General features: G+C 46.2%; 1 protein-coding gene across 2 annotated transcripts in view; it reads left to right on the top strand.

Moving 5' to 3' along the window:
- Positions 1-12,167, top strand: part of Cercam (cerebral endothelial cell adhesion molecule) — a 42,671-nt gene extending 30,504 nt beyond the window's left edge. For both annotated transcript variants that reach the window (XM_045137664.1, XM_004671606.2), the window contains 5 exons: positions 2,720-2,852; positions 4,285-4,412; positions 4,596-4,799; positions 10,358-10,610; positions 11,711-12,167. In XM_045137664.1, the coding sequence (XP_044993599.1) occupies positions 2,720-2,852; positions 4,285-4,412; positions 4,596-4,799; positions 10,358-10,610 (718 nt within the window). In that variant the 3' untranslated portion in view covers positions 11,711-12,167. The remainder of the gene's footprint in view (positions 1-2,719; positions 2,853-4,284; positions 4,413-4,595; positions 4,800-10,357; positions 10,611-11,710) is intronic.
- The last annotated feature ends 249 nt before the right edge of the window (positions 12,168-12,416 follow it).

The following is a 12,416-nucleotide window of genomic DNA, read 5'->3' as shown; positions in this document are numbered from 1 at the left end:
ACCAACACACCTAGCTGGTTTTTTGTTTTTTCTCAAGCAGAGAGAAGAGACACGTACAGAGAGAATAGATGTGCCAGGGCCTCCAGCTGCTGAAAACGAACTCCAGATGCATGCACCACTTTGTACATCTGGTTTTATATGGGGACTGGAGAATGGCACCCGGGTTGCTAGGCTTTGCAGGCAAGCGCCTTAACTGCCGAGCTATCTCAACATCCCTGCTTTTTAATTAATTTTAATTTTATTTGCAAGCAGAGACAGACATAGAGGAGACAGACAGAGAGAGAATGGGCGCACTAGGACCTCTAGTCACTGCAAACGAACTCCAGATACATGCACCACCTTATGCATATGGCTTACATGGGTCCTGGGGAATCTGACCTGGGTCTTTTGGCTTCACAGGAAAACACCTTAACCACTAAACCATCTCTCCAGCCCATTAATTAATTTTTTTTTTAAAGTTTTTTCACCGAGGTAGGGCTTTTCTTTAGCCCAAGCTGACCTGGAATTCACTATGTAGTCTCAGGCTGGCCTCAAACTCACAGCCATCCTCCTACCTCAGCCTCTGAGTGCTGGAATTAAAGATGTGCACCACCACATCTAGCACTATCTATTTATTTGTTTGTTTGTTTGTTTTTCAAGGTAGGGTCTTACTCTATCCTAGGAATAATTCACTTACTAGTCTCAGAGTAGCCTCAAACTCATGGATCTCATGATGAGCCTCCTACCTGGCCTCCCAAGTACTGGGATTAAAGACCCACACCAGGGTCTTGGAGAGATGATTTAGCGGTTAATGTGCTTGCCTAAAAGCTTAAGGACCCAGGTTCTATTCCCCAGGACCCATGTAAGGCACAAGGTAGCACATGCGTCTGGAATTCATTTGCAGTGGCTAGAGACCCTGGCGTGTCCATTTTTTCTCTCTCTCTCTGCCTCTTTCTCTTTCTTAAATAAATAAATAAAAATTATTTTAAAAATATCCTAGAGCCGGGTGTGGTGGCGCACGCCTTTAATCCCAGCACTCGGTAGGCAGAGGTAGTAGGATTGCCATGAGTTCAAGGCTACCCTGAGACTAGATAGTGAATTTCAGGTCAGCCTGAGCCAGAGTGAGACCCTACCTTGAAAAACAAAAAACAAAAAACAACAACAACAAAAAAAGATACTAGAGGGACTGGAGAGATGGCTCATCAGTTAAGATGTTTGCCTGCAAAGACAAAGGATCCCAGTTCGATTCCCCAGGACCCACATAAGCCAGATGCACAAGGGGGCACACGCATCTGGAGTTTGTTTGCAGTGGTTGACAGCCCTGGTGTGCCTATTTTCTCCCCCTTTCTCTCTGCCTCTCTCTCTCAAATAAATAAATACATTAAATACAACGTGCACCCCCCAGACACAAAATGGCCTGGATATCCATGACCTCACAGTGCCTGACACTACCTACATAAGACCATCATAATAGGAGGAAAAGATCATGACATCAAAATAAAAGAGACTGACTGAGATGGGGAAGGGACATGATGGAGAATGGAGTTTCAAAGGGGAAAGTGCGGGGGGGTGAGGGCATTACCACGGGATATTTTTTATAATCATGGAAGATGTTAATAAAAATTTGAAAAATAAATAAGTATATTTTAAAAAATACTAGAGCTCTGGGTAGTGTCACACTTTTTTTATTTTTTATTTTTCGAGGTAGGGTCTCACTCTAGCCCAGGCTGACCTGGAATTCACTATGGAGTCTCAGGGTGGCCTAGAACTCACGGTGATCCTCCTACCTCTGCCTCCTGAGTGCTGGGATTAAAGGTGTGCGCCACCACACCCGGTTTAGTGTCGCACACCTTTAATCCTAGCAGTGAGGCAGAAGTAGATCACTATGAGTTTGAGGCCACTCTGAGAGTAGTACATAGTGAATTCCAGGGCAGCCTGTGCTAGAGTGAGACCCTAACTCAAAAAACCAAGAAAAAAAAAAGACACTATTCCTGCATGGTGGCACATGCTTTTAATCCCAGCACTTGGGAGCAGAAGTAGGAGAATTGCCAGAGTTAGAGGCCACCCTGAGACTACATAACGAATTCCAGGTCAGCCTGGGCTAGAGTGAAACCCTACCTTGAAACAAACAAACAAGCAAACAAACAAACAAACAATAAGATACTATGCTGGGCGTGGTAGCACATGCCTATAATCCCAGCACTTGAGAAGCAGAGGTAGGAGGATCGCTATGAGTTCAAGGCCACCCTGAGACCACATAGTGAATTCCAGGTCAACCTTGGCTAGAGTGAGACCCCACCACAGAAAACAAAAAACAAACAAAAGAAGAAGCTATGCAGAGGTGTTGGCCCAAGCCTTTAGTAGCAGCATCAGCCTCATAGCAATAAGATTAAATCAGAACTCATGGTGATTCTCCTACCTCTGCCTCCTGAGTGGTAGGATTAAAGACATGCCCCACTATGCCTTTGGATCTGGCTTTATATGGGTATTGGGGAAACCAACCCGGGCCAGTAGGCTTTGCAAGAAAGCACCATTAACCTCTCAGCCATCTCTCTCAACCTTTTCTTTATTTTTGTTTTTGGAGCAAGGTCTCCCTCTAACCCAGACTGATCTGGAACTCACTCTGCAGCCCAAGCTGGCCTGGAATTCAGTGATCCTCCTACCTCTGCCTCCTGCAAGCAGTGCTGGGATTCACAGTGTGTGCCAGCACCTGTCACTCACATATGCTTGTGCCTCATAGAGCACTCAACAGCAGTACCCTCAGGAGTCTTGGCGTAGATCTGCTCCCTGGCTACCAGGACCCCTACTCAGGCCGCACGCTGACCAAGGGTGAGGTGGGCTGCTTCCTCAGCCACTACTTCATCTGGGAAGAGGTGAGCACACTTACTCTCTCCCACCATGCCCTTTGGCAACAGCAGAGGCTGGCTGTACTATCATTGTTGTGTGCCTGGCACACGGGTGCACACAGGTGAATGACGTGAGGAGTGAGTGAGTGAGTGAGTGAGTGAATGAATGAAGAGACTGGCCAGTAGCTTTGGACCTTCTCTGTGTTCAGCACTTTACTGGCACACCACCAAGTGATGATCTTGCTTATTCTATAGTCACTATTGAGCACCTGCTGGGCCCTAGGAGGTATTCTGCTTAGAGAATAGAAATAAGTCCAGGCATGGTGGTGCATGCCTTTAATCCCAGCACTCGGGAGGCAGAGGTAGGAGGATTGCCATGAGTTTGAGGCCACCCTGAGACTACATAGTGAATTCCAGGTCAGCTTGGGCTAGGGCGAGACCCTACTTTGAAATACACACACACTCTCTCTTTCTCCCTCTCTCTGCCTCTAATAAATAAATAAAATAAAAATTTAAAGGGCTGGAGAGATGGCTTAACAGTTAAGGCACTTGTTTGTGAAGCCGAAGGACCCAGGTTCGATTCCCTAGGTCCCACGTAAGCCATATGCACATGGTAGTGCATGCATCTGTAGTTTGTTTGCAGTGTCTAGAGGCCCTGGCACACCCATTACCTCTATTTCTCTCTTTCCCTCTTTCCTCAAGTCTCTCTCTAATAAATAAATAAAATAAAAATAAATCAGAAAAAAAGAATAAGAAAATACAGCCAGGCATGGTGGCACACACCTTTAACCCCAGCACTCAGGAGACAGAGGTAGGAGGATCGCCATGAGTTGGAGACCACCCTGAGACTAGATAGTGAAACCAAAATTAATAAATAAAAAAGGAAGGAAGGAAGAAACTCTGTTAGTCTCCTTCTTGCACAAGGGAGATCTTCCTGGGGCTCTTAAGTCCTGCAGGGAGCACAGAAATTAGGAGGTCAGCCGGGCAAGGTGGCACCCCTCCAGGAGAAAGCATGGACAGTCCTTGATTTCATTTTCCACCCCGCCAAAGAGTGTGAGTTCATGTCCATGTACCGTGTGAACAAACTACCAAGCTGATTTTCTTTTCTTTTCACAGTTTTCGAAGTTACAAGTAGCTTTTCTTTCTGATGTTGGTGGCTGGGGTCTCTCACACCCCCATCTAGCCTAACTTTCATTAGGAAACTCAAGAGAAAAAAACAAAACAAAACATTGTGATTTGCTATACAGGGGCCCTGGAGGGCCTCAAATACCAGAACAAGATGGAGTTCCATTCCCAGGCAGTGGGAACTCCAGCAGGCTGCATGACATGGCCAGGACCTACCAGATGGCCATTAGCATGTGGCATGTAGCTAATGCCAGGCAAAGTCTGTTGGTTTTGACAGGTAGGAGGATGATAGCTCGGGTCTACAAAGCCGTCTCTCATGCCATGTGTACTCCAGGTCGTTGCCAGGAACCTGGCCCAGGTTGTGGTTTTTGAGGACGATGTACGCTTTGAGAGCAACTTCCAGAGGCGACTGGAGCGGCTGATGGAGGATATCTCGGCACGAGAGCTGTCATGGGACCTGATGTAGGCAGCCTACCGCTGAGGGGCAAGGGAGAGGATGAGTCATCGGAGGAACTGGCTTGTTCCTGCTTCACCCTGGCCAGCCATCCCTGCAGAGCCTGGCCTTCTCTGTTGGAGGGTTCTGGGGAGGGTCTGGGGTATCCAAGTCCCTACAGTGACTCCCGGCACCCTTAATGTTATTTGCAGATACCTTGGCCGGAAGCAGGTGAACACTGAGGAAGAAGTGGCTGTGGAGGGATTGCCGAGCCTGGTGGTAGCTGGGTACTCCTACTGGACATTGGCGTATGTCCTGAGCCTGGCAGGTGCCCGCAAACTGCTGGCTTCCCAGCCTCTGCGTCGCATGCTGCCTGTGGATGAGTTCCTGCCCATCATGTTTGACCAGCACCCCAAGTGAGCCCCGGGTGATGCAGGCAAGGGCCATCTTAGCCAGGGGCCTGACTTAACATCTCCTCCCTAGGCTGCTGAGGACAGGGAGGCAGGCAAGGTCCAGTCACTTGGCCCAGGTCATCCACTAGTTGCCCAGGACTCAGAATCTAGCTAAGTGCGAATGTGTGGCCTGTGTGTTTTTCATGTGTGTGTATGCGTGTGTGTGTGTGGGTGCACATGTGTGGGCAAATGCAGATACCTGTGTGTAGTGAAAGCCAGGCTGGGTGTGTGGGCACATGCATTTAAACCCAGCACTTGGGGAGGCAGAGGTAGGAGGATCATTGTGAATTCAAGGCTAGCCTGAGACTACATAGTGAATTCCAGGTCAGCCTGGGTTAGAGTGAGACATTGCCTCAAGAAACAAAACAAAGCAAAATAGAAAAAGAAAGCCAGAGTACAACCTCAGGTGTTCTTCAGGTGTGCCATACACCTTCTTATTGTTTTTTTTTTTTTTACAGTGTCCATAATTATAAACAATAAACCACGATAATTCCCTCTCCTACCCCAGTTTCCCCTTACAAATCCACCATCCATCATGTCCCCTCTCCTTCTCAGTCTCTCTCTCTCTTTTGTTTTTTTTTTTGTTTTTTTTTTCAAAGTAGGGTCTCACTCTAGCCCAGGCTGACCTGGAATTCACTATGTAGTCTCAGGGTGGCCTTGAACTCACAGCAATCCTCCTACCTCTGCCTCCAAGTGCTTGGATTAAAGGCGTGTGTCATCAAGCCTGGCTCTCTCTAATTTTGATGTCATCATTTTTTCCTGCTATTATGAGGGTCTTTTTTTTGTTTGTTTGTTGTTTGTTTTTTCAAGGTAGGGTCTCACTCTAGCCCAGGCTGACCTGGAATTAACTATGTAGTCTCAGGGTGGCCTCGAACTCACAGCAATCCTCCTACCTCTGCCTCCCGAGTGCTGGGATTAAAGGCATGCACCACCACGCCCGGCTATGAGGGTCTTGTATGCATCTTTAAAAAAATATATTTTATTTATTTATTTGAGAGAGGGAGGGAGGGAGGGAGGGAGGGGGAGAGAGATATGCAGATAGAGAGAAAGGGTGCACCAGTGCCTCTAGCCACTAAGCAAACTCTCTAGGCACACGCACCACCTTGTGTATCTGGATCATGTGGGTAGTGAGAAATCGAACCTGGGTCCTTAGCCTTTTCAGGCAAGTGTCTCAGTCAGTAAGCCATCTCTCTCCAGACCATATCACTTTTTTGGGGGACTATTTTTGTTGTTGTTTTGAAGCAGGGTTTCACTCTATCCCAAGCTTACGTGGAACTCACTCTATAGCGCCAGGTTGGCTTTGAACTCACTTTTCTTACCTCTGACTCCCAAGTGTTGGGATTAAAGGTGTGTGCCACCACACCTGGTTTATCCATTTTTTTTTGTTCATTTTTATTTATTTATTTGAGAGTGAGAGAGAGAGAGAGCGAGAGAGAGAGAGAGAGAGAAAATGGGCATGCCAGGGCCTCCAGCCACTGCAAATGAACTCCAGATGCATGCGCCCCCTTGTGCATCTGGCTAACATGGGTCCTGGGGAATCGAGCCTCGAACCGGGGTCCTTAGGCTTCACAGGCAAGCTCTTAATTACTAAGCCATCTCTCCAGCCCCACTTTCTTTTTTTAAATCCACCTTTTTTGAGACAGGGTCACTCTTTGGCATAGGACCCAGCAATTAGACTAGACTGGCTGGCTAGTGGACGACAGTGATCAGCCTGTCTCTGCCTCCCTAGCATTAAGATGATAAATTTGCACTACTATGCCTGGCACTTTTACTTGGGTTCAGGGTATCAAACTCAGATCCTCATGCTTATGAAGTGAGCACTTTAGGCTAAGCCATCTCTCCAGTTACCGCACCCATTCCACCCCACATACACACTCACACACTGTTTCTTTGTTTTCTGAGGTGGGGTCTCATTCTAGCCCAGGCTGACGTGGAACTCTGTAGTTCTAGGCTGGCCTCAAACTCTTAGCAATTAAAGGCATGTACCACAATGCCCAGCTTTCTTTTGTTGTTGTTGTTCGAGGTAGGGTCTTGCTCTAGCCCAGGCTCAGGCTGACCTGGAATTCACTGTGTAGTCTCAGGGTGGCCTTGAACTCATGACAGTCCTTCTACCTCTGCCTTCTGAGTGCTGGGATTAAAGGCCACCACTCCAGCACTCTCTCTCTCGCTTGTGCGCTCTCTCTCTCTCTCTCTCTCTCTCTCTCTGTGTATATTTGCATGGGTACTGAGGAATCAAAAATAGGCCATCAGGCTTTGCAAACAAATGCTTTTTTTTAAAAATCTATGTTGTTTTTTTAATATATGTATTTTTTTTATTGACAACTTCTATACTTATAGACAACAAACCATGGCATTTCTCTCCCCTCCCCTCCCCCACTTTCCCCTTCATAACTCTGCTGTCATATCCTTCCCTCTCTCCATTAGTCTTTCTTTTAATTTGATGTCATCATCTTTTTCTCCTATTATGAGGCTCTTGTGTGGGTAGTGCTAGGCACTGCAAAGTCTTGGATATCGAGGCCAAATTCTGTCTGGACAGTTGTATGTAAGGAGTGGTACCCTTCCTTTGGCTCTTACATTCTTTTCACCACCTCTTCCACAATGGACCCTTGGAGGGTGTGAGATGTTTCAGTGCTGGACACTCCTCTGTCCCTTATTTTCAGCACTATGTTGCCTTTTGGGTCATCCCAGTGGTCATCACCATCTGAAAAGAGAAGCTTCTCTAACCAGAAGTGAGAGTAGCATTAATATATGAGTATGCTTTAATATATGAGTAGTGCTTTCAGGGCAATTTGGTGAAAGTAATATATGCATTTACCCAGACAAGAGCAGGCTTTATAACCCTAAGGCGCATGACCTCCCTAGCTATAGGCTTTTGATTAGGTTTTCAGTAACAGGCACATATTCCCTCCCATAGAGTGGGCCTTCAGTCCAATTATAGAGCAGTTGGTTTCCCCCAGAGCAGACATGCCACTATTGCACTCATTCAGTCATTTGGCCAAACTTGAGGTTTTCAGTGTCCACTGTTTTCACTGTTGATGACTTCTGACTCTCATAAGGTTGCATACAGTGCAGCTTTTTCCAGCTTTCAGTTGACTGGGCTACAGGGAGAAGGTTTTCTGCTCAGCACCAGCTTGATTTCTCAGTGACTTTGCTGCTTGGGCATGTGAAGTCTTCAGCAACAGGGTCTTGCCATCTCTTTCTCGTGGGAAACCAAGAGCCTGGGCAATAGCGTATAATGTTTTGGAGGCAACAGGGACCTCCCTGGCCAACAACTCACTGGAAGGTATCCCATCCCTGGCACTGAAAATTTTCTAGTAACAATCTATGGCTTCTGGATGTGTCATTATTTAAGAAAGTAGATTTTCATATGGCTTATTCAGAATATCTTGAATTTTGATTGACCTTCCTTCTCACCTTTCTTTTTATACAATCTATTCCCCTGGCCTCACTTAGGCTTTTCCCCTCCCTGTAATCTGTTCTTCTACTTACAAATATACAATACCATACCCTTAAGACCTTCCTTCCCCTCCCTCCTTTATAGCCTTTTTCTAGCTTATGGGCCTCTGTTACTGATTTTTTGTTCCAGATCACACACAAGTCTATACATTTGTAGCTAGGATCCACATATAAGAGAGAACATGCAATGTTGGCTTTCTGGGCCTGGGTTACCTCACTTAGTATAATCCTTTCCAGATCCATCCATTTCCCTGCAAATTTCATTTTTCTTTACCACTGACTAGAACTCCATTGTGTAGATGTACCACATCTTTATTATCCATTCACCTGTTAAAGGACATCTAGGTTGGTTCCATTTTCTAGCTATTGTGAATAGAGCAGAAATAAACATGGTTGTGCAAGTATCTCTAAAGTAGTGAGAAGAGTCATTAGGATATATGCCTAGGAATACTATAGCTGGGTCATATGGTAAATCTATTTTCAGCTGTCTCAAGAACCTCCACATATATGCACCTAACATGGGGGCTCCCATTTTCATCAAACAAACACTATTAGACTTAAGGTCACAGATAACATCAAATACAATTGTAGTGGGAGACTTCAATACCCCACTGTCATCAATTGACAGGTTATCCTGGCAAAAAATAAACAGAGAGACATCTAAATTAAATGATGTCATGGAACAAATGGACCTAACAGATACCTGCAGAACATTCCATCCAAATGCTACAGAATATACATTTTTTTCTCAGCAGCACATGGGACATTCTCTAAAATAGACCATATATCATGACTCAAAGCAAATCTCCACAAATATAGGAAAATTGAAATGATTCCTTGCACTCTATCTGACCATTTAAATAGATCTATAACAAGTATGGAGATCCAAGCACTTGTAAAAGGTCTCCCAACTAAAAAAAGCCCAGGCTCAGATGAATTCACTGGTGACTTTTACCAGACCTTTATGGAAGAACTAACACCAATTCTTCTCAAACTTTTCCATAAAATAGAAAAGGAAGGAATTCTACTGAACTTCTTCTAGGAAGCCAGCATCATCCTCATACCAAAACCAGGCAAAGACAGAACAAAAAAAGAAAATTACAAAGTGTGGGGGTGGGGAGTGTGGGAATTACCATGGGATATTTTTTTATAATCATGGAAAATGTCAATAAAAATTAAAATAAATAAATAAAAGAAAATTACAGACCAATCTCCCTCATGAACATAGATGCAAAAATTCTGGACAAATATTGGCAAACAGAATGCAAGAATATATCAAAAAAATTATTCACCCTGACCAAGTTGGTTTTATCTCAGGGTTGGTTCAACATATACAAATCAATAAACATAATACATCATATAAATGGTCTGAAGGAAAAAAATCACATAATCATCTCAATAGATGCAGAAAAGGCAAACAAGTCCTTTTAACACTGAGCCATCTCTCCAGCCCCACTGTGTTTTTATTTTTAATTGACATCCATAATTATAGACAATAACCTATGGTAATTCCTTCCCTCCCCCATTTATTTTTCTACTATGTGTATGTTTTGCTTGCTTGTTTGTTTTGTTTTTTGTTTTTTGAGGTAGGGTCTCACTGTAGCTCAGGCTGACCTGGAATTTACTATGTAGTCTCAGGGTGGCCTCAAACTCAAGGTGATCCTCCTACTTCTGCCTCTCAAGTGCTGGGAAAGGCATGGGCCTCCACACCTTGCCCTCTGTGTGATTGTTAATCAAATGGTTTTCCTATTGTCACCCTCAGTTTGTTTGTTTGGTAAGCCCACCAACCCAGGTAGGGTCTCAGTCTAACCCAGGCTGACTTGGAACTCACTTGCCCAAGGCTGGCTTCTAACTCAAGTGATCCTCCTACCTTAGCCTGCTGAGCCACGTGACTGCCCCTCAGTTTTCTCATCTGGGGATACTAGAAATGCGTCTTCTTGGGTTGCTATGAAAACTAGTGCGCAGAGCAGAGAGGCCTCAATAAGTGAACCTCCAGCTCAGGAGTGGCATGGGAACTACAAGCAGAGGTCTTTTCCACCCACCTCAACTGCCCCTCCATCTCACAGCGAGGAATACAAGGCACACTTCTGGCCACGGGACCTTCAGGCCTTCTCAGTCCGGCCCCTGCTCGCTGCTCCTACCCACTATGCAGGGGATGATGAGTGGCTCAGTGACACAGAGACATCCTCTCCCTGGGACGACGACAGCGGCCGCCTCATCAGCTGGACTGGCTCTCAAAAGACCCTCCGTGACCCCCGCCTGGATCTGGCTGGCAGCCATGGACATAGCCTCCATCCTCACCCCCGGGATGAGCTCTAGGTAAGGCTAGGCTTGACAGGAGTCCAGCCTATGGCTTTGATTCTTGACTTTCTCCCCCTCTTGGCTCTATTTTCCCCTTCCTTCCTTCCTTCCTTCCTTCCTTCCTTCCTTCCTTCCTTCCTTCCTTCCTTCCTTCCTTCCTTCCCTCCTTCCTTCCCTCCCTCCCTCCCTCCCTCCCTCCCTCCCTCCCTCCCTCCCTCCCTCCCTTCTTTCTTTCTTTCTTTCTTTTTAGTTTGGTTTTTCAAGGTAGGGCCTTGCTCTAGCTCAGGCTGACCTGGAATTCACTATGGAGTCTCAGGCTGTCTCAAACTCATGGTGATCCTCCCACCTCTGCGTCCTGAGAGCTGGGATTAAAGGCATGCACCGTCATGCCCAGCTTTTTTTTTTTTTCATTTTTATTTATTTATTTGAGAGTGACAGAGACAGAAAGAGGCAGATAGAGAGAGAGAGAAAATGGGCGCACCAGGGCTTCCAGCCACTGCAAACGAACTCCAGGTGCATGTGCCCCCTTGTGCATCTGGCTAATGTGGGTCCTGGAGAATTGAGCCTTGAACCAGGGTCCTTAGGTTTCACAGGCAAGCACTTAACCGCTAAGCCATCTCTCCAGCCCTGTTTTTTGAGGTAGGGTCTCACTCTAGCTCAGGCTGACTATTTAGTCTCAGGGTAGCCTTGAACTCATGGCAGTCCTCTGCCGCCACCATGCTCAGCCTTGCACCTTTCTTAGCTATTCTTTCTGGTTCTTTTTTTTTTTTTTTTTTGGTTTCTATTTTTGCTTTTTCCAGGTAGGATCTCACTCTGGCTCAGGCTGGAATTCACTATGTAGTCTCAGGGTGGCCTTGAACTCATGGCAGTCCTCCTACCTCAGCCTCCTGAGTGCTAGGATTAAAGGCATGCACCACCATGCCTGGCAAGTTTTTTTGTTTTTGTTTTTCTCTCTGGTTTTGTCTCCATCTATGTTGCTCTATCTGGCTATCTCTGTGTCTTTGTAGATTTTCTCTCTACCTGTCTGGTTGTCTCTCCATATCTGTTGGCATCTCTGATGGCCTCTGACAGTGGCTCTATCCTTTTCTCTCTTGCCTCCTGTGTCCCTGTCTCACCAGGTCCAAATGGGTACTCCAAAGGAATGACAGGAGCAGAGCAGGAGACAGCTGACAGGAACCACAGAACCTGGCTGTCTCCTTGGGCTCAGCCACTCCACCTTCTGGACCTGTCCCAGGTCAGAAGAACCACTCAGACATGAATGTCACATAGTAAAAGGACAGAACTTTCAGGCTCCTGAGCCTGTGGACAATTTGGAGCCCAGGAAGAAGACAAGAGGCCCTCCCTCAGCCTTAAGTTTCAATCTGGGCATATGTCTGAGTCCTGCCCTCCCTGAGGACTCAGCTGCTGGGGCCTCTCTGCCTCCATCTACCTCCACCTTGGCCTCCTTTGAGCCTCACGAGCACCCACTTTCCTGACTGGTGGAACATGCAGGGAGGTAGGAGGCGGCCCCTGCATACCTTGTGTCTAGCATACCACCAGCTCATAATAAAAGCCCACTGCATTTGCACTTTAAAATATTTTATTTATTTGAGAGAGAGAGGCACATGTATCTGTGATCCCAATGTACCTACTGTGGAGCCAAGAGAATGTGAAGCTCTCTGGTAGCTAGCCTGAAGTTTGTTTGCAAAGTTGAGGAGATGGCTCATCCATGAAAGGTGCTTGCTTACAAAGCCTGCCCACTGAGGTTTGATTCCCTAGTGTCCACATAAAGCCACATGAACAAAGTATGAAGTTCATTTGCAGTCTGGGTGTTCATAGAGACCC

Source organism: Jaculus jaculus, chromosome 1 (genome assembly GCF_020740685.1).
Source record: "Jaculus jaculus isolate mJacJac1 chromosome 1, mJacJac1.mat.Y.cur, whole genome shotgun sequence".
Classification (NCBI taxonomy): domain Eukaryota; kingdom Metazoa; phylum Chordata; class Mammalia; order Rodentia; family Dipodidae; genus Jaculus; species Jaculus jaculus.
This window is presented reverse-complemented; position numbering and strand designations above follow the sequence as displayed.